Raw genomic sequence first — 20,121 nt, forward strand, 5'->3', positions numbered from 1 at the left:
TTTAGAGCAACTAAAAAGAGAATGTGATTTCACTGTTCAAAAGTTAAACACAAAAGAGAGAGAGTTTAACTTTAATTTCCGTTGATAAACTAAATATACCATGTACTGTATATTATTTATATGATTATATTATGATTTAATTTTCACAAGATTTTGGTTTCGGGTGAATAGATGGAATCATTTTGATAATTTTATAACAATTTAAGGAGTGTAAAAATGTAATTTGATAGTTTAGATCTTAGTTAAAACTGCCTAAATGTAATACTGTTATTATCATCACTTATCGCTGAATAAATGTGACGAATTTCTACAGGAAAGTGACCTTTTGGCCGCCACAACAAAAATAAACTCAATTTCCCAGAATACCTTTGTGACAAGCAGCGGCAGCGGAGGCGGCACGTTCGGATTCTGTTGCCCAGAAACAGTTGAGCGCGCTCGCGCTGCCCAGTGTTGCGTTGGAGAAGTGTTTCAGCTCTGTTAAACGGATTATCAGAGTTAGCTAGACTGTTATAAATAATGTCGGCTAGCGGTTCAACGTCGGCCATGGCCAGGATGACGTTCACCACATATATCTACTGATCTGCGGGATGACGAGCAGAAAACAGCGGTCCGTCAAAGCTGGAGGCGGCAAAAAGAAAGGTAAACTGTTGTTAGCTTAGCTACCCTGCTCGCAATACAGCTAAGTTAAGTAGCTGTCAGACTCGTATTATTAGCCTCTTATGCTAGTTTAGTAGCGTTAGCTCGTGTTGTGTAGCGTTAATTTGCTTAACATTTCACTTTTCGCCTGGTTTGCGTTGATGTATTGACAATATCGTAAATGTGACTTAGTTACGTGATTATTTACTTTGGTTTCTGGGTTTTACCAATGGATGCTAAAAGCGAAGTAACGTTATAACATACTACTTTTAGCGTTAATATCAGTCGTTGTTTACTCAGCTGTTTGGTGGAAATGTGTCTGTTAAAATGTTCCTGTATTTGTATTTCCTGCTTAAACTTCCCAGTGTCGTTGTTTGTTGTTGACAAGTGCATGTGCGTGTTAGCTAGATAGGAGATAATGTTGGTCAACTAAAGTTGAATTGCAAACACAGATTGCAGTATACTACAGCTCAGGTTTAACTCTTAATAACTTTATGTCATTGGGAGACACTTTAACCAAACTAATCACATAAGTGGTGTGTTACACCCTGACTATAAGCATTGGGGAACTAGTGTGTCTCAAAATGTTTTGACTACAAAATAGTGTCCGCACCGTTTCAGAGTTTCAAACACTCCTAAGTTTGTGTATTATTGTTTACCTCATTGATTTTGAAGTCGAATTTTGCTACATGGATAGAAACAACGGCTCAGAAGGTTTCTGCAAGATCAAGTTAATGTTTAAACTAACTTTTCATATATGTAAAACTTTACAAAAGAATACTTTTGTAACTTATTTGGTTAGATCTTATCATCATAATAATTGTCTGCAGAAGGGGAATAAACAATAATAATGGATTATTTACTGCCCTAATGAACAGTTCAGCACAGCATGAAACATCCAACATATCCAGCAAATACCACTCTTACTCGTCCTATTACTGACTTTTCTATAATAAAAATCCCTCTTTGCAGTCCCCAGCGATGTCTCCCCAGCCACCAGCCTCCCACCTCTTGTCGAGGGCCCGCTAAGATGCTTCCTGCGGGTGGCGATTAGCCGGGTGTTATGGACCGTTCACAAGCCTCCGTCTGCAGCGTTCGTCCGGCTGCGCTGGTGGGGAGAGTCATCCAACGGGACGCACTTCTTTCCCAGAGATGGATCACATCCCTCACAGAAGACCGTCAGGACCACAGCTCGCTTCCCCATCCGCTGTGGGCCAAAGCAGTTCACCTCATATCTTACAGGTAACTACAAAGGCTTTGAGGTGTTTGCATTCATAATGTTGTTGAAAGCCAACCGCTAACCTCTTTCTGGTGAACAGATATGAGCTCTCTGGTGCTGGAAGTTCTGACAAAACCGGATCACTTGCCTGTTGCACGGGCTCAGGTTTCGGGCATCTCTCGTCTCTCTCTGTCGCACCCCATCAGTGGATTTTACACCCTTGTATCTCCAACATCTGAGAAGCTGGGGGAGTTGCAGGTGAGTGGAAATGTGAAACCGCATAGACCTGCCAACTGCATTTATGGAATCACGTTTGGAATACTGAAGTGTAGTGAATGGGGATTGACTGTGAACTTACTGTGTAGGGACAAAAAAAGTAACATTTGAAGGCACAAGAACCTAAACATTGGATGTATTATGCTTTTCAAAAGCTCTAAAGCCTAATAACATTTCTGTGTATTATCATTTAGAGTTGATACATCGATAGCTAGATGGGTGGATAACAACATTTTAATATAATAATAATAAACTTGATGAAGAACCATTCATAATATGAAATGGTGCTCAAAATGCTTTGCAAAAAACAAATAAACAACACAGGTAAATGTTCTTTTAGGTAGTCCATAATAGAGTGCATTTATTGAAACACCTTTGTTATGTTCAATGTGTTATTATTATGCACCCGCTGTAGATAACAATGTTAATTCCACATTTTAACCCCTCAGGTTTCCCTTAATTTGGAGCCTCTGACAGAAGCCTACGACAGCAGCAGCTCAGGCCCCGTCACAGATATCAGCATTGAAGGACCTCAAGCCACCACTCTGATTGTGCCCTCACGGCCGAGATCGCTCTCCGCTTGCAGTGGGAGAGAATCAGCCGGGAGCAGCAGTGGAAACACTCCAAGGTTGGTGTCGTTGCTGTTGTGATCAGTGGTTGCGTTAGAATATTTGTGTCTTGTGATAAGAGTTCAGAAATCTTACTATATATATATTTCTGTAATATTTTCAGAGGGAAAGACCACTTATATTTCCAAAATGCCCAGAAAGACAAAGAAGAGTCACTGGAGAATAGGATGCCGACAACAAACGGACAAAATGGTCAAATGAATGCCGTGAATCCTTCAAGTCAGGAACCTGGTGGTCAAACAACCAGTGATATCCTCTCAGGTTGGGTTGCAGCATGACTACACTTCACAAACACACAAATGTGACTGTTTTTAACAACATTTTCTCTCATCTCAGTGATTCTCGAGCGTGGGAACAAGCTCAGAAATGCTATGGTGGTTTCAGCTTTGAAGTCTGACATGGATTCTGCTCCGGCTCTGAAAGACGCCCCTCTGCCTCTCCCAAAGGACAACATCCTAACACCTTCCAAGTTTGTGTTTCAAAGTTTGTCGGGGAAAAAGAAACGTTTTCTGTCCTCGTATAATGTACAGTCGATAATACTTTATTTCTCTGTCTGCAGGCCCTTCCCTTCTCCTTCTGGGATGTTTCTTCAAAATATTCTTCAAGCTGATTCAACTTTCAAACACTCTGATGATGTTGCTGCTGTCTCAGACTGTCCCGTTGACATGGACAACAGAGCTGTGGATCTACTCCTCGGCAGGTACTCACGTGCACATTTACTTCCAAAGGTCACAGAAAATGTAAGCAGTATGTATTTTTCTCAATATTTGTACTTTATTTAAATTTTTTTCAAGCTTGAACGCGTCTCCTCTGCCTCTGTGGGACGGAGACGGCTCCTTTCCTGAATCTCTGTCCGGTCACAGCAGTGTGTGTGGGGACAGCGAGCTCAACGATCCACAATACGATCAGAGCTTACTGGAAAATTTGTTTTACAAAACTCCTGTGAGTAGACCATCTCTGATGATTGTCTGGGAGAAAAGCATGTTTTATGTATCGGTGTAATCGAGTGTTCATTCTGTACTCGTTGTCTTTTCAGACGTCAGATATCAGACCAAGCGACACTGAGCCGGAGGACCAAGCAGCAGCTTCTTTGAGTAAAAGGCCGCTGACACAGTCTGTACCCAAGATTAGTGGAGGGTGAGAGCCTTTACATGCTCCTTAAGAGGGTAACTTTGGTATTTTTCAACTGTAGCCATATTTCATATTTTATAAACAACAATGTCGCTGCCGTCTATATTTCGTTATTTTAAGTGTTGATGGAGCAGCTACAGTGTTCGCACAGCCTACCCTCGATCGATCCAAACTCCATTCAGAAAACAAGCATTTTAAAAGTTGTTTGCTTATCGTCTTGTGGACAGACTTAACAAACCATGACTTCGGACTTATTACACATCATTGTCGTTATTCTATTATTTCTGCATCATTTTGATCCGTTTATTCTAATTAAATAGTTTATTTCGGGTTCATCCAGTAGTCTACATGTTTTGTACATTGAAGACACTTGTTCACCGTATTTTGACTGTGTCCAGGCCAAACTCAGCAGATGCTGGTGGCATCCCTCCTGGCGTGAGTGCTGAGCAGTTGAACTTGCTGAGTTTGATTCGACTGGCGAGAGTGACAATCGACTCCCTGAGCGTGACTCCAGGAAGTTCCACCGCGCCGAGGAAGACCTCAAGCAAAGGCAAACCTCCTCGACCATTAACCAACAAGAAGTGGTAGGCAAGACGTTCAGCATCGTTTTGATCTCAGTTTTCAAATTTCAATCATTAGTAACAAGCTTGTCACACCTTTCTCTTTCATTAGCACATATTTTATCGAGTACGTCTTCCCAGTGGCTTCCACTTCCAGCCGACATGATAAGGGTGGAGATGGGGAGGTGACCAGAGCGGTTTCTAATAAAGCCGCAGGAGGAGGTGTGGCTTATTACAATCTGCTTTTATGAAACCCAGCTGAGTGAAAAACACTGGCACAGGTTTGTGACTGAATCTGACATAACGCTCTTCTGTTTTTTTAGCGGTGAAGTTCCATCAGCAGTCTGTGTTTCCTGTCCACTTCAATACAACAACACTTAAAAAATGGTGGGGAACTGATCTGATTTTCCAGATCTACACACGGAACAGCGACCAGAAGAAAGTGCGTACCTTCAGGCTTTAAATCATGGTTCTTTCTTACTGGAGTCATTTAGGAAATAGAGTTTCCATGTATATATTTGTAAAAAATACACAGAAACACAGGTAGGAGTTAATTAAATAAAGTACCTAATGGAATGCTGGTGATCACCTTGGCATCTGTTGTTTCAGCCTGTTCTCATCGGCAAGGCAGTTCACCCGCTGAGCTGTCTGTTGCAGAGCAAGCAGCTGAGTCAGTCTGTTGTCCTACCGGTACAGATGGAAAACTGTGAATCACAGGAGATTGGACCTCTCAAGGTAATGTGCTTCTTTTTTTTTAACCCAACAATGTATGTTTGGAAGCATGACATTTTTCCTAGAAGTAATTGTGTTATTTTTCTCAGGTGACACTAGAACTTACGAGCAGCAACAAAGATTTCTCTTCTGAAAAAAGCAAAAGCAAGTTGGCTGCGAGAGACGGGTCACCTTCACAAACTGCACCCAGTCCACAGAGAGAGACCAGCTCCAGATCTCATGTTGACATTGGCACGGAGGAGTTACCAGCTGGCTCCTGTGGAGATCCCCGGCTGAATCCTCGGAGTCCTCAGAAACCCTTGAAAGCACCCTCTCCCCATCCCGGCCTCTACACGACTCCTCATAAATCACGGCTGCAGGTGGAGGAGCTTCCAGAAGTCCTGCTGCATACGTTACTCATGGCGCCAGATGGAAAGGACTTCAACTGTGGGCCGGTGCAGGCTCCAAACGTGTACTTGAACTGCAAACTCTGGTGTGATGAGACGGCGAGATCCGCCATCAGCTGGGGTCAGGCAAATCCCTGTTTCAACTTTGTTCAGGTAAGCCGAAGTCTTGTAAATATATCTCCATTTTTTAATAAGGCTTAAGAAGTTGTAAATGCAGATTCCCACTGACGCACATGAGGTTTTCTCCATCCCTTGTCTCAGGTGACTCCTGTGGCCTTAACAACTAAGCTGCTGGAGCGGATGAAGAATAATGTGATGGTAATCGAGGTGTGGCAGAAGAAAGGAAGTTCAGGGCAGGATCGACTCCTCGGCATCGTTAAATTACCTCTCCACCAATTCTACGTGTCATTCAGGCAAGTGGCATTTACACAAAACATTTTCTTAGATTGTTTAACATTTTGGATTAAGAGTGAATTATTGAATATTTCAAGTAGTTTTGGCAACTGTTGTGGTGGAATAGGAGCTGAAATGAGAAGTCAGTTAATCAGTCATTTGTTTGACAAAAAGTTCCGCAACTTTCTGATCGATTAATCGTTTAACTAATTTCTTATGCAAAAGTACAGAAAATTCACTGGTTTTGACTTTGAAAGAGATTTTCTTTGGCTTATTAGTCATGGATGAGAGTAAATTGAATATCTGTGTTATATGGACCGTTTGTCGGACAAAAAAAGCAACTTGAATGTGACATTTTTGGCTTCAGGGAATTTGTAACAGGCAGATGATTCATCGTGGAAAATAGTCAGCAGATTATTATTCATAATAATAATAATATTATACTGTAAGGAAATGCTAATAGCATTTTACAGCCAGGCAAAACGTTCACACCCTCCTTTATTTCACCTGCCCTCTAGGAGGCGCCATTGTACTCCTCCAACTAGAAAATGTTTTTGTCCTTTACCCTACACATGCATAACATTTCTCAAATTCCGATGACAGATAGATAGAAAGAAAGAAACAAAGATAGATAGAAAGAAAGAGATAGATACTTACTTACTTACTTACTTACTTACTTACTTACTTACTTACTTACTTACTTACTTACTTACTTACTTACTTATTTGCGAATGTTCCACCACATATTCCACCACACACATCGTGTAAATGTGAATCTGTTTTTCTCTCCTCCAGGGATCCAAAGATCACGCACCTTCTTCTCCAGGCGCAGTACCCCGTTCTAGGGGTGGACTGCTACATGCCAGTCATTGATGTGTTCTCGGGTGCTTGTAAAGGACAACTCAGGGTGGTTTTGGCTATGGGCCAATCAGAGCAGATAGTTTCCCTCCAGCGCACGAGAGATGAAGGACACGACTGCATGTCGTATCCTGTGAGACCCGTTCATCTGCTCGATCACCAGCCTCAATCACACACTAAGGTATGTATTCTGCCCCGGGGCAGCTCAGTATGCGTTATGAAAACGGCACCTTCCGAGGTTGCTTATAGAAAGGTTGTAAAACATTCCTCATAAGTTAGTGAGTAGACTAGGTGTCACACTGCTTATATAGAGATATTTAAAAAGGACTTCTTGGGTGAAGCACGTTTTGGTTTAGCTCATGAAGACGCTGTCATAACTGTATACTGTATGCGTGTGTGTGCAGAAATGACACCACACACCATCTGTGCTGACAAGTTGTCAACTCGTCCCTCCCTCAGGTGATTGCAGCACAAGCAGAGACCATGAGGGAGCACCTGTTTGTTGTAAGAGTGGAGAAGGTAAATGGGCTGACACCGCTGCAATCCACAGTGTGGGGTGAGACGGACTGCTACGTCCAGTACAGTTTCCCCTGTCAGGAGGGCGACCCTGCTGCAAATGTGGACCAGAACCTCATAGAGAGCAGTAAGGGGCTTTTTATCGTATAAAACCTTCAACCTAATCATTTCCCAAGAACTCTTTCTTCCCTCTACGTCAGTCTGACCTGTATCTCGTCTCCAACCAGGCGTGAACCTGAAGCCGTTTCGTACCACCACAACTCTCTGTGTCCCCGACCCGGTGTTCGGCCACACTGAGACCCACGTACTTCTGGCTCCTGAAGGAGTCCCTGTTCAGAGGCTGCTGCTCAGCTCTCTTTCAAGCCGAGGCCTAAGCAGTGGAGGGGGTGTCCAGTTTGAAGTCTGGTGCAGGTTTGTGGTCGTTATTGAACGTTATTGCCCCAAAACCTTAATTTTCCTTTTCATAAATCCTGATCCAATTTCATATCTTAAAATGTCATAACAGGCCCATTAAGTGTTATGCCAGTCTAAGCTATGATACTTGAGGGCCTGTGCCAGGCCGCATACACTCTCTCCTCATTGGGAACACTTGAAAAAAATTGCTCAGACAAAGGGCACTTTGTGGACACATAAAGGATTTGTATGTGTCTACAGATATTATTATCCAAACGTCCGAGACCAGCTTGTGGCCAAAGGAGTGCTTCCGTTGTCCAAGCTGTGTGCCATGGTCACCATGCAGCGGCAGCATCCTGACGAGGCTCAGATGTTTTCCCTGCCCCTGATCCCGAGGACGGACAGTCCCACAGGACGTCAGCCTCAGCCCTCAGGTACACAGACACATGGCAGTATAACACACATGTAGCGTCTGAAATGTTGTGACTGACCCGTTGTGTTTCTCAGGCTTACTAGATGTGTGCATTCGCTACAAGCACCGACCGGTGAGACGTGAAGGTCAGACCGGTAAAGGAGCTGCCTCTCGTGTCGTGACACTCGTGGTTCAAGTGCACAGAGCATCAGGTCTGCAGGCCGCCGCCAGGTACATCACTACACCTGTCCTCTCGGGAACTTCATTGGTTTTTATGGAATGTCAATCTTGGAGCCTCTGAGAGCGAAGGGGTTTATATTTTCTGGGATTTCAGTGTAGCCATCTGGGCAAAGACTTTGTTTAACGGTCCGATGAGCAACATGAGATGCGAGACTGGAACCAGATTGTTTCACAAGTAGCCAGTTTCCAAGCTATGTTTAACGACAAATTCCAAGCTAATTTTAAACCAATAAAAGCTCAATTCGTAGAGTGCATTTCCATCAAATGTATTCCACCTCTTTTGTTCTCCACACGGACCGTTTACCTGCATTCAACCAAAGCCTGCTCGAACGTGATTAGTCTAATCAGACAAGTGCACCATTCATACACATTAATTAATAGCTAAAACAAAAAACATTTAATAAAAACAGCTTATAAACAAGCAGAAATAGCTGATGGTCTCGCTGGTCGGTCGGCCGTTTGGTGTCGATGAGTGTATTCTGTTATAATGCTCTAGTCGTGAACCAATTAAGACAGACATTTTGAGAAATTCCTAGGAGCTTCCGGCCGCGGCATGAACATGTGCTGTAGTTGCTATAGCAACGGCTGGTGTGGAAAGTTGAGTCACTGCAGGTTGTCCGATTAGAAGCGGCACAGTCACCGTTTCTTAGGAGGTTGAGGGCTTGATTCACACACTAGGTCATCCACTTGAACAGTTCCTTTATTGTCCCCATGTATAGAAGGTGTGTAAGGATAGCTAGGTGTGGTTCTGAAATATACGACATATTGACCCACAGCAAGTCATTATACACGAAATGGAAGAAATGGACATTATTACCCTTTGTTGCTAAATGTAGTACCAGTTAAAGTGAAGCAAATATAACAAAGCATAGTTCAATCAAAACCACCGTCGTCCAAATTATCCAAATTATCTATAATGGCTTCTATGCATAGCATGGACAGGAATTGTGGTGAGTAATAAGCCATAATAACGGGTATATTTAACTCCAAATTAAAGCTACGTTCACACCAAGCCTTAATTAGTATCACATGCACAGTTCCTTGCCCCAACGTGCACAGCGCATGGCAGTAGGTCAGTTCAATCATCATCAATACCTGCATCCTTGTGTGAAATACTTCCAAAAAGCATGAGCCAAAGCTTTTAACATCCTTCTTTCACCTAAATTGTTAGTTAACCCATTCTCTTTCTTAAATAATGTAACAGAAAGACATGTAGTTACGCTTTAAGATGGTGGAATCAGACCATCCAGCCTTCAGTTAATGTCTTTTTGTATCTAATAATGTCTCTTCTGCCTCTCTGTTTCAGGGTTTTATCAGAACACGATGAAAGATTCAGCTACTTTGCCGGCGTCGGAGTCAACTCGTACATCACCGTCGAGCTGTCCTTCTTGCCTGAGAGCGAACGGAGGTGCACCCGGGTATCGGCCAGGACCTTCTGCCCGGAGTACGAGCACCACATGGAGGTGTGCTGTGATCTGCTGTCTCAGAGGAGCGGTGGAGAAACCTGCAGCCTGGCCGAGCAGCTGGAGGACGCCTCTGCCGTCTTCACTGTGTGGAACAGAGACAGTCGCAAAGGTTTAAGAAAGCTTATTTTGTTCTATTTAGATATTTTTTTTATAGGGTTTTCCACTAATCCGTCTTATCCTTTAATAAGAATATGTATGTTGTTCCACATATTTAATTTTGTTATTGTTAACAGAGCTGCTTCAAGTTGTAAATAAGGACGGTGGTCAGTTTTACCTCTAGTTTTGGGGCATCATGTATCTTTAAATAAGTTAAAAAGTAATTCTAAGATAAGATATACTTTGGGAAACTTGTCTTGGGCCAGAAGTGTGCCGTCACTGCAACTACACATCATGCACATGCAAGACCCCACACAACAAACACATATATTCCAACAGTATTAGCAGTAATTCTGCTAGTTGTAATGTTAGTCAATAATGTGTCTGTAAGTTAGTAATTTGTGATATTTGTTGCAGCTGTGCACACTCAGAAACCTCAGGATGTGGTGTTGGGCACAGTGAAAATACCTCTCGCTGATCTCATCCATAAAAGAACGGGTATGATTAACTCGTAGTGACTGCTGGGTCAAATACATTTTCTGTCAGACACGCGGTAATTGTATATTTGTTTCCAAACATCAAGGTATTTCTGGCTGGTTTGGAGTGTATCTACCTCAGGAAACGAGTTCTCAGCAGCAGCACTTCTTGGTCGGGGGCCTCGAGCTCTCCGTCAGCTTCGCCCACCACTCGGAGAGGGAAAGAGTCATTAAAGCTGCTCAGGGTTTGAGTTGGGAGATGACCCAGACTGAAATGCAAGATGATGAAGAAGCTTGGGGAGAGGGCATGAGAAAAATATCTTTGACTTTCTCGATGCCCAGAGCGTGGATACCCGTCCATTGCCTGCTTCTGCCCGGCCTCAGTGAGCTTGAGCGCTCCACCTACTGCTACTTCAGGTACAAGTTCTACGACCAGGACGCCTTCTGCTCTCAGATGAAACACCCGTCCGTCGAGGAGGGTGGGGAAGGAGGCCCGGCCGCGGTGACTTTCCAGGGAAGTAGAACCGTGGAGCTGAGGAGCACTCAGCCCTTGATGTGGTATCTTCGAGAGGAGAAGCTGGAGGTTCAGGTGTGGGTCGCCTTTACAAAAGACAAAACCCAAAGACCCCGAGACACAGACCGACTGGTGGGTTCAGCGTTCGTCGACCTGTCCTCTCTTGCAAAGACACCCAAAAAGAAGCTTACTCTCAGTGGTAAGAAATGATTAAGTGTGTTGTAAATTAACTGCTTACTATTGCTGTAGTAACAGTATGGCTGTATTTCTTTACTAGGAGTGTATCCGCTGTTTAGACGCTCAGCAGCAGATCTACAAGGGGCTGCCCTCAGGGTCCACATCACCCTGACAGCAGGTTTTGACCCGGAGACGGTCCCCGCTGGAGTCGACGCCCAGGTGGACTCGGACAGCCAGGAGGAGCTCTTATTGGAGGAGATGGGAGCAGCAGATGGAGTCCCTTCTCCCACTACTCCTAAAAAATCACCATGCAAACGGAAGAACAAATCCTCCAGAACACCTCCAGACATCATGTCAGAGCGTCACCTAGCGATGAGCGTGGATGAGTCTTTCCCTGTGTCTGTTGCAGTGGACCGGGCTATGCACCTGAATCTCAAGGGTGAGTTTGTTTTCCCCCTCCACGTTGTTTTCATGCAAACGTCATCATTAATAATGGTTTCTGTGGCAGGCTGTCCTCTAGCAGATCGCAGTGAAGGGTCACCGTGCTGCTGCGTGTCATACGTCACTGCAGACTCTGCTGAACCAGAGTTCACAGCTGTCGTAGCCAGCACCGACTGCCCCGTGTGGGACCATCAGCATGAGTGCAGGTCGGCTAAACATCACATTAACTTAAATATATGAGGATATCTGTAATCGGAACAATCACTTATCAGGCTGTTTTCAAATTGACAGGCTTTCAAACCAGCTACTAGTCGATCCACAACAGGCTCTGGTGTTCAAAGTCTGGCACAAAGGAGGTACGGGAAGCAGTTTCACTTCCAGATGTTTATTACATTGATCTGTTTGACTTATTAATTTGGTTTTACTTCCACAGAAATGGAGAGGGTGATTGGATTTGCCTCGGTAGACCTGTCCCCCTTAGTCTGTGGGTTCCAGTCAGTGTGTGGATGGTACAACATCTCAGACTTCAGTGGTCAGTGTCACGGCCAGCTCAAAGTGTCCATCACTCCACTAAAGGGGCTCCAAGATCTTAGAGGACGGAGAAAAACTGTGCATGAAGAACCTGCCAAAAACTCATTGGTGAGGGAAAGTATTCACACATACAGTAAGAAAATACACAACTTGTTTTATGTTTGATTTTTAATAAAGATGGATATTTTTTTTTTGATCAGCAGACTTTATTCCAGACGCTGCCTCTCAGCTACCAAACCACAGCCACGTACAGCAGCTTCCCTTCCCACATCAGCCGACACACCGAGCAGAAGATCTCCTCACCTGAACACACGGACCGGCTGTTCTCTGAAAGGTTGCTAGAACAATTACCTTCATATGGATGTAGTTGTCATGATCAGGGATATTTGCTAATTGTTTGTTGTTGTACAAGGCAATATTTTAATTTCTGCTGTAAAAGTTTGGCATTTTAACATAGGGGCAGTTGGAGCCAGCCTCAAGTGGCCATTTGAGGAACTGCAGTTTTTATAAATTTAATATCACATGCTGAAAAAAAAAAACTCTCCCCTATTTTTCCTATTTGTATTTCCTCGTCTTTCCATCTGTTCAGGTCCAGTGAGAGTGAGCGACACTTTGAGCACATGGACAAAGTACGTCTCTACCATCAGAGTCTGCAGGAGCAAACAGCAGCTCATTCTGTCTGCAGCAGCACTGCTGGTGACATGAATCCCTCCAGCTCATTCCTGTTTTCAGCACTCAGGTAACGTTCCTCAGATTTCAACCATACAGTGATTGAGTTGTTTTCATTATTAAACCGTAGGTTTGACGACGTCTCATTGTTTCACAGGAAAAAACTCGGCGAGCTGGACAACATTCAGAGATATTTCAGCCGTAAGCTTTCAACTCCCGCTTTCCCCTCCACGAGTGAGCAGGACTGTCAGGCCGAGCCGGAGGATCAGAGAGGCACGGAGACGGACACGAGTCAGCTTCTCCTCAAGTCCAACCACTTGGTTGGACAAGTCAACAGTATCATCAACGGTGAGCTCTTTCACGTGCTAAAGGGGTCCAGTTAATGGGTCTGAAATTCCCAACTACATCAACAGTCTTTTCATAATTTTAGTGATTCAAAAATGTACGATGGATGGTACTTTTTTAATGTTCAAAATATATAAACTTTACCATCATTCTTATTAGATGATTGCTGTTAATATTTGACACAGAAAACATGGGTTTATGTACACCTTTCTTTTGGTTTTCCAAATTCCTTGAATACACTTAATGATAGCTGATAAACAAAGATAGTATAATGATTAAATAAGCCTGACTTACCAAGACAGTGTTGCTAAAATCTTCACCGTACTCTTCATGCAGGCCTTCGAGGACATCACCTAGAAACAATTATCTCAGACCCAGGAGGCAGCTCATCGACTTCCCCGGTTGAAGACAACAACCCTCAGACTCCCCCTGAGAAGATCTCCGGTCCACACAGAGCTTCAAATCCTTCCCAAGACGCCGTGTCTCCTCCGAACATGTCTGAAGACCATGCAGACTCTGAGCCCGAGGAAGAAAAGGACTCACAGAACTACAAGCCTGCTGTTTCCGAGGATGAAACCGAAGACGAAGGCGGGACAGGTAAGACCTGGGATGAGGGTACTGATGATGAAGAGGAAGGCGAAGGTTACGACGAGGTCGTGGTGAAGCCGAGGCCTCTGAATGAGGTGACCTCTTTAACGGACAAAACCAGTCCTTGGACCAGCATCCTGTCAGACCCCGAGCAGGTTTCTCTGGGGAGCCTGGAGGCAGCCGAGGAGTCGGATCTGAGCGAGGACGAGGAGAGGCAGATGCTGAATCTGCAAACTCGTGACCGTCCTGGGAATCACGAATGTGAAAGTGAACATGAACAAAGCTTTAATGAATCGACGGGAGACGCTTCAGACACGGAGAGAGATGATGAAAAGACACTGCAAGCTTTAGAGGAGGAAGAAGAACCCAACAGCCCCGATGAGGGGTCATGTGACAGATCACCCACCACAGTGAACGCCACAGATACCCATGATGCATCCTGCTCCCTGGACATCGCATTGCAACCGTATCCTTGATCTGTATTTGTTGATTTGTTGTCCTAAGAAGATCATCTCAGATCCCAGATTGATGTCAAAACTAGTTCAGGGACCTTCATCCAGCAGGGAGATTTGAGTTTCCTTTCAGCTAACGTCGCTAACATCATGTTTTTTTTAACATACCACATTAAGCTCGGCCCCGATGGAGGTCCCTAATTTCTTCCTCCCCTCTCACCAACTGGAGGCGTCTATGAGAGTCATACGTTTAGCTCCTTCTTTCTCCCAGAAGGCCGGAGACTCGGTGAGTATTCGTCTCCAAATCTTTTAATTCTAGCCTCTTATTTAAGATTGTATTACTTGTTCCCACTGTTTTTTTCCAGTCGGGACGTTATTAATAGATCACTTTACACTTCATATCTGCAAACAGAGAATAGTGACACTGTGTACCAACTAAAGCTCAGCGTAATTTAACTTCCACCTTTAACAGATTGGTGTCCACCCACCATTCCGCTTGAACAAATATTTAAAATAGATGTTGTGCATACTTTGATTGGATCGTGAGTACATCTGGTGTTCATTGTTCAGCCCATTATTTACACTGTGAAAGGAAAAGGTTACTGTCGTCTTCCCCACCATCAGAATGTAGCCTGACTAATGAGTTTAAAGAGTCTTCAGATCAACAGTATGCTGTGTTTGTGTTTTCTGCTGAAGAGGAATAATGTGCTCGTGTGAGCGCTGGTGCCTCCCGGTCGAGGAGGGCGTGGAGGTGTCGGATGGAGGCGTGCGCATGTCGAGCTGATCACTGGAGTAGGACAGAAAGACACGTGACGAGCCTGTTAAACAAAAAGAAACGCTGTGTTTGAGCAGTCGATATGTTGCTTCACACCTCAAACACGCGTTCAAATTACCGTCTGACTAATCCCAACGTTTGTTCTGAGCACTTATTATAGGAAGGAGTGTTTCTAGGCAGCGCTCTCACTGCAGGTGTCTCTTCTGTTTTCCGTCTTGCCCAGGGGCCGAGCTCTCCAAATGTCAGGGGCCCCCGGCGGCGTCCCAACATGTCGCCGTCGTCCATGAAGAAGGAAACTGAGAGAATAGCAAAGATATTTGCAGCTCACTTTGATGACAGTCGCTAGTACGTGGAGCTTTTGTTTGCTGTTGTGCTGTGGTTTCAGATCATGTAATTTAAATGTATTTGGTATTTTTATAGAAATAAATTTTAACTTTATTGTTTTCAACACTGGATTTGTATTTTATCAACATTTTGATGGTCAAATTTATTTCTCATAGTTTTCTCTGCGTAGGTTTGTAGGTTTAAAATGCTCCTTTTAATGCTACAAATAGTAAATATGGTGTGTTGCATGTGCAGAATAATACAACAGCATGTTAATTCCACTCATCCTGGTTTCAGTAAAGAAATTAGATTTAATGGAGGAGCAAAAACAGGCCAAGCATAGCTGTTTCCTTTGAAAAGGAACCACTTTAATTAGAGAGCAGTTCCCATTATTACATCTATTACTGTGTGATTGGCATGAAAACTGTTTCAAAATAAGGTGAATCACATTTGCCAAATGGGCCACTGGTTGCCATGGCAATCAGGATCCCTTTCAGCAATAGTCTGTGTGGAGCAACCTGTTTGCACGTGGTCTGGTTTCCCTGCAGGGCGGTGCAGCAGCAGCAGTTCCCTTTAAAAGTCAACAACCGGCTTCAATCCGGCAGCTCCTGTTGGATTATATCAGTGAGATGGGAGTTTGGAGGGTTTTTATGACAAATGGCACAAGAAGGCTTCGCTTTCCCAAGAAAAACTTATCGACACATGCAAGTTGACAGCTGGATCTGCCATGAGGGGACAGAGGAGCAACTTCAGATGTTTGAATTGTAGGATTTAACTAGTTTATTCCTTTATTGCACACGGGACGGGAGCGGCTCTACATGCGCTTCATGAACTTTTCTTGGTCCTCTGAGCTCAGTCTTTTAAATCATGGTCGGCGGAGGAGCTTCGGATTTGAATCCAACACTCGCTGTCAAGATCTTTTCAGCCGGAACAGCTGGCTGCGTGGCCGACGTGGCCACGTTCCCCCTGGACACGGCCAAAGTCCGGCTGCAGGTGAGCGCTCTCACCTGGTGGTGTTGGAATACACAGCTCATTCATCCTCTCCTCTTATTTGTGACTTTAAACACAATTTTTATACTAATTTATTTGATTTTTTTTACATTTCACGTCACCACATGACGTCAAAGCACTTCAGCAGTGGTGGAATTTCCAGTATTTAAGTACAGTTTTGAGGTATTTGAGAGTATTTTATGGTAGACCTCAGTGATTTTTACTCCACCTCATTTAACAATATAGTCACAAACGAGTTATTTTACACTTTTAGATTAGTGATTAAAACGATGAATTATTTTATAAAGCTTGTGTTATCATCTTGGTTATTATTATTATAGAAGTGATGTCAATACATCAAGAACTAATCCAGTAATATTAATGCACATAATTATTCTGAAATGGGTCATGATTTTACTTCTTTTTATAATAATAACTATATAGCAGCTTTTAAAGACAGAAGTTTATAAAGTGCTTTTGACAGCAAAGCCGAGCACATAATACTCCACACACATCAGAAGAGCTGAAAGACAGTAGAAATATAGAATAAAAATGAAAAAGAAGACATCACAAACAATCAAGTCTATAAAAATGTGTTTTAAAAAGTGATTTAGCAAGCCGTAGCTTCTTGTTTTCTATAACTTTCAACACCCAAATTCCTTGAAACAAGACCCGTCCTGGAGGTGACAACATTTAGGTTTTTTCTTCAGGCCCTGAACACTAAAACTCAACACATGTTGCAACACGTCAAACCGCTCACCCGAAACACACGATGACGACCTGAAACTGATGAAGGCGTTATTGCAACCCTAAAGGCATATTGCTTATTGTGTTTGTCATTTTCCTGTGACTCCAGATTCAAGGTGAATCCCAGGCGTCGGCGGGAGGCCCGAGGGTGAGATACAGAGGCGTGTTCGGCACCATGTACACCATGGTGAGGACCGAGGGGCCCCGGAGTCTGTACAACGGCCTGGTGGCAGGGCTGCAGAGGCAGATCTGCTTCGCCTCGGTCCGCATCGGCATGTATGACTCCATGAAGCAGTTCTACACCGGAGACTCCGAACGTACGTGTCCAAACGCAGAACCAAACCTTCATTGACTAATCATTTAATCGTCTTCCCAGTTCTAATCAACATTTATTCTGACGTACAGTTGTAAAGTGATGTGATAGAATACAAATGAAAATTACATTCTGAGCTTTACATCAAACCAGCTCCAGGGTGGAGGGGAAAGGGCAGATTCCTCTTTCGGGGAACTGATTTGTGTTACCTGTTCCACCTGGGGGTCGTTACCTGGAGAGGACGAGATAGGACTGGTTAAATGCTGCACATAACCAGTTAAACCCGTTTAAGCAAACAGACAGGTGTTTAAGTTCATGTGCTCCTCTCGTGCAGCAGTGTTGCACTAATGACACCTGAGGTGTTTAAGTATGCAAATGCAGGAAGAATACATATTTTTTTAAGGGCTTATATCAAACATGCATCCCTGTACTGTGGAGGATTACAGGGTCTTTGCTTGTACCACAGACACGGGGATCCGGGCCCGGATGCTGGCAGGCTGCACCACGGGGGCTTTGGCGGTGGCCTTCGCTCAGCCCACCGATGTGGTGAAGATCCGCTTCCAGGCTCAGGTCCGCCTGTCGGAGAGCGGCGCCGCCAAGAGATACAGCAACACGTTCGATGCCTACAAGACCATCGCCAGGGACGAGGGCGTCAGAGGCCTCTGGAGAGGTGAGCGAGGGGGAAATCATTTATATATTTATATTAATTATAGCACGTAGAAGCACTTTGTTTTGATAGCATAGAATTATCATGTTGACATGAATTTAATAACATACACAGGAGGAAGTATTTGCTTGCTTAGACGTCCATCCTCATGCAGATTCACAGGTGTATAGAAACTAAACGCATCGCTTGATTCGTTACACAGAATAGCCTTCCTCTGAATATTCCCATGACACAGTCAACTCACCATTTTCCCTTTAAGGAAGTTTAAACAAATGTTGACCTCTCTTCTCAGGTTGTCTCCCAAATATAACTCGCAACGCCATCGTGAACTGCTCGGAGCTGGTGACCTATGACCTCATCAAGGAGCTCATCCTGAAGAACAAGCTGATGACAGGTGATGAGACGGCAACACATTAAAGCCCTCAGCGTTTCAGGATGTAAATAACCGGAGCGAACCGTTTTGTTTCCCCCCCCCCCCGGCAGACAACATGCCGTGTCACTTCACGGCCGCCTTCGCCGCAGGTTTCTGCACCACCATCGTGGCGTCGCCGGTGGACGTGGTGAAAACACGCTTCATGAATTCAGAGCCGGGGAAGTACAGCGGTGCGACCAAATGTGCCGTCACCATGATGATGTCAGAGGGACCCACGGCTTTCTATAAAGGGTATGTGTGTTTCCTGTCTCACCTGTTTCTGATCGTGTGTTTAAATCAGGTTCTTGATCCATCAAAATCTTTGATTATAGATTTATACCTTCGTTTCTTCGTATGGGATCCTGGAACATTGTGATGTTTGTGACCTTCGAGCAAATCAAGAGAGCCGTCACACGAGCTCAGCGCTGCTGGGAGTCTCCGCTCTGAAGCCGGGTCGGAAGAACCTGCTGATCCGGAACCGGCTCAAACTGGGATCAAACTGCACAAAAAAAAAAAGAAGCACAGGCATGATTCCTGTTGAAAAGTTTGACTTTTTGGGCGTGTAACGGTGAGAAAACACAGGAGTAAACGATCAAATGAATGATGGCTGGATTCCATTTAGCTGTGCATGCTGGCTCACACTGAGACGCTTCAATACAACAGAGCCATTATTAATGCGACTCCCGTGCTCGTGTGGATGTTTTTAACTTATTATTTTCTGGGTTGTTTTTTTTTACTTCATGTCTGGTTTAAGGTGAAACTTGTTTTTATGCAGTTTTTCATATGAATTATTAAGAATTAAGGGTTATTTTCGTCTGCTGGTTATAACATTTACATTTAGCAGACGCTTTCATCCAAAGCTACTTACAATAAGTACATTTGTTGGAAGAAAGTGCAACAGTATATCGCTATCAGCACCGTAAATAATATTTTACAATCAGTTTGTCTTTCGGTCTTTAAACATTTTGAAAAATGACGTTTTTTCCGACTAACACTCCAAAACCCAAAGACATTCTGGTTTATTGTTCACGTGGCAAATACTCACGATTGAGAAAAGGGAACTGAGGAATATTTGATCGTTTATTTGCTGTCTTCTTTTTAATGAACTTTACATTTCGGCTCTTTTAGAAATAAGCACTCTATACTGACGAAAATAATACCTCAAATGCATTTTGTAATTTAGGAATATTACATATTTTCTAGATAAGTGGAAAGCTTTAATAACATGTGCATCTGTAAATCACCGACATGACATAATCCAACAATGAAATACAGTATGAATGGAATAAACGGCTTGGACGTCGTCACGGATACTCGACTGTATCATGTGACCTTTCATTCGCAGGTGAAACACCCGCTAACCCACAATGAAACGCTTTCCATACACGACTTTTTAGAACAGCTGTGTTTCCATTAAGAGTCTTTTATTATGTGTTAATGCGTTGCCATCCTCTTCATGCCATTAAAAATGTAAATATTTATATATACATGCTTCACATATTTAATCGGGTTCTCCATCAAACAAAGCAGACGAGCAGAAAAAACACACACAATGCAATCGGCTGACAGACGAGAAAATTGCCCAATTTGAGTGTTGCGGGGACAAAAGCGGCCGCTGACAAAGATGTAACTGAAGTCCGAGGCGGAACAAAAGCCTCTGAACGCGCTCCACCTTCCTAATAGTGTCTCCTGTAGTGCCGGTGAGGGTTTCCTCCACGGTTGAGTCAGTATGGGAAGGCCATATGGCACTCTGGATA

General features: G+C 43.8%; 2 protein-coding genes across 4 annotated transcripts; both read left to right on the forward strand.

Moving 5' to 3' along the window:
- The first annotated feature begins 455 nt into the window (after positions 1 to 455).
- c2cd3 (C2 domain containing 3 centriole elongation regulator) lies at positions 456 to 15,364 on the forward strand. 3 transcript variants are annotated; one of them, XM_084020295.1, is made up of 33 exons: positions 456 to 639; positions 1,609 to 1,878; positions 1,956 to 2,113; positions 2,581 to 2,759; positions 2,864 to 3,021; positions 3,097 to 3,229; positions 3,320 to 3,460; positions 3,555 to 3,702; positions 3,797 to 3,897; positions 4,290 to 4,475; positions 4,564 to 4,673; positions 4,775 to 4,893; positions 5,061 to 5,186; positions 5,273 to 5,722; positions 5,831 to 5,982; positions 6,758 to 7,001; positions 7,280 to 7,463; positions 7,564 to 7,747; positions 7,991 to 8,163; positions 8,237 to 8,372; positions 9,688 to 9,956; positions 10,361 to 10,441; positions 10,527 to 11,132; positions 11,211 to 11,549; positions 11,619 to 11,757; positions 11,843 to 11,907; positions 11,985 to 12,190; positions 12,283 to 12,416; positions 12,672 to 12,821; positions 12,909 to 13,099; positions 13,433 to 14,150; positions 14,314 to 14,422; positions 15,135 to 15,364. In XM_084020295.1, exons 1-33 carry the CDS (start codon positions 588 to 590, stop codon positions 15,255 to 15,257), a joined length of 6,534 nt encoding a protein of 2,177 aa, XP_083876421.1. In that variant the 5' UTR covers positions 456 to 587; the 3' UTR covers positions 15,258 to 15,364. The 3 variants fall into 3 exon arrangements, with proteins under 3 accessions (XP_083876421.1, XP_083876422.1, XP_083876423.1); XM_084020296.1 differs by having other exon boundaries at positions 12,286 to 12,416; XM_084020297.1 differs by lacking the exon at positions 15,135 to 15,364 and adding an exon at positions 14,833 to 15,126.
- Positions 15,365 to 15,510: 146 nt separating this feature from the next.
- On the forward strand, positions 15,511 to 18,960 carry LOC311020321 (dicarboxylate carrier UCP2-like). Its single transcript, XM_084020298.1, has 6 exons — positions 15,511 to 16,228; positions 17,082 to 17,289; positions 17,752 to 17,955; positions 18,245 to 18,346; positions 18,436 to 18,616; positions 18,697 to 18,960. Exons 1-6 carry the CDS (start codon positions 16,103 to 16,105, stop codon positions 18,809 to 18,811), a joined length of 936 nt encoding a protein of 311 aa, XP_083876424.1. The 5' UTR covers positions 15,511 to 16,102; the 3' UTR covers positions 18,812 to 18,960.
- The last annotated feature ends 1,161 nt before the right edge of the window (positions 18,961 to 20,121 follow it).

The sequence above is a fragment of the Eutrigla gurnardus genome (genome assembly GCF_963514095.1).
Source record: "Eutrigla gurnardus genome assembly, chromosome: 10".
Taxonomy (NCBI): domain Eukaryota; kingdom Metazoa; phylum Chordata; class Actinopteri; order Perciformes; family Triglidae; genus Eutrigla; species Eutrigla gurnardus.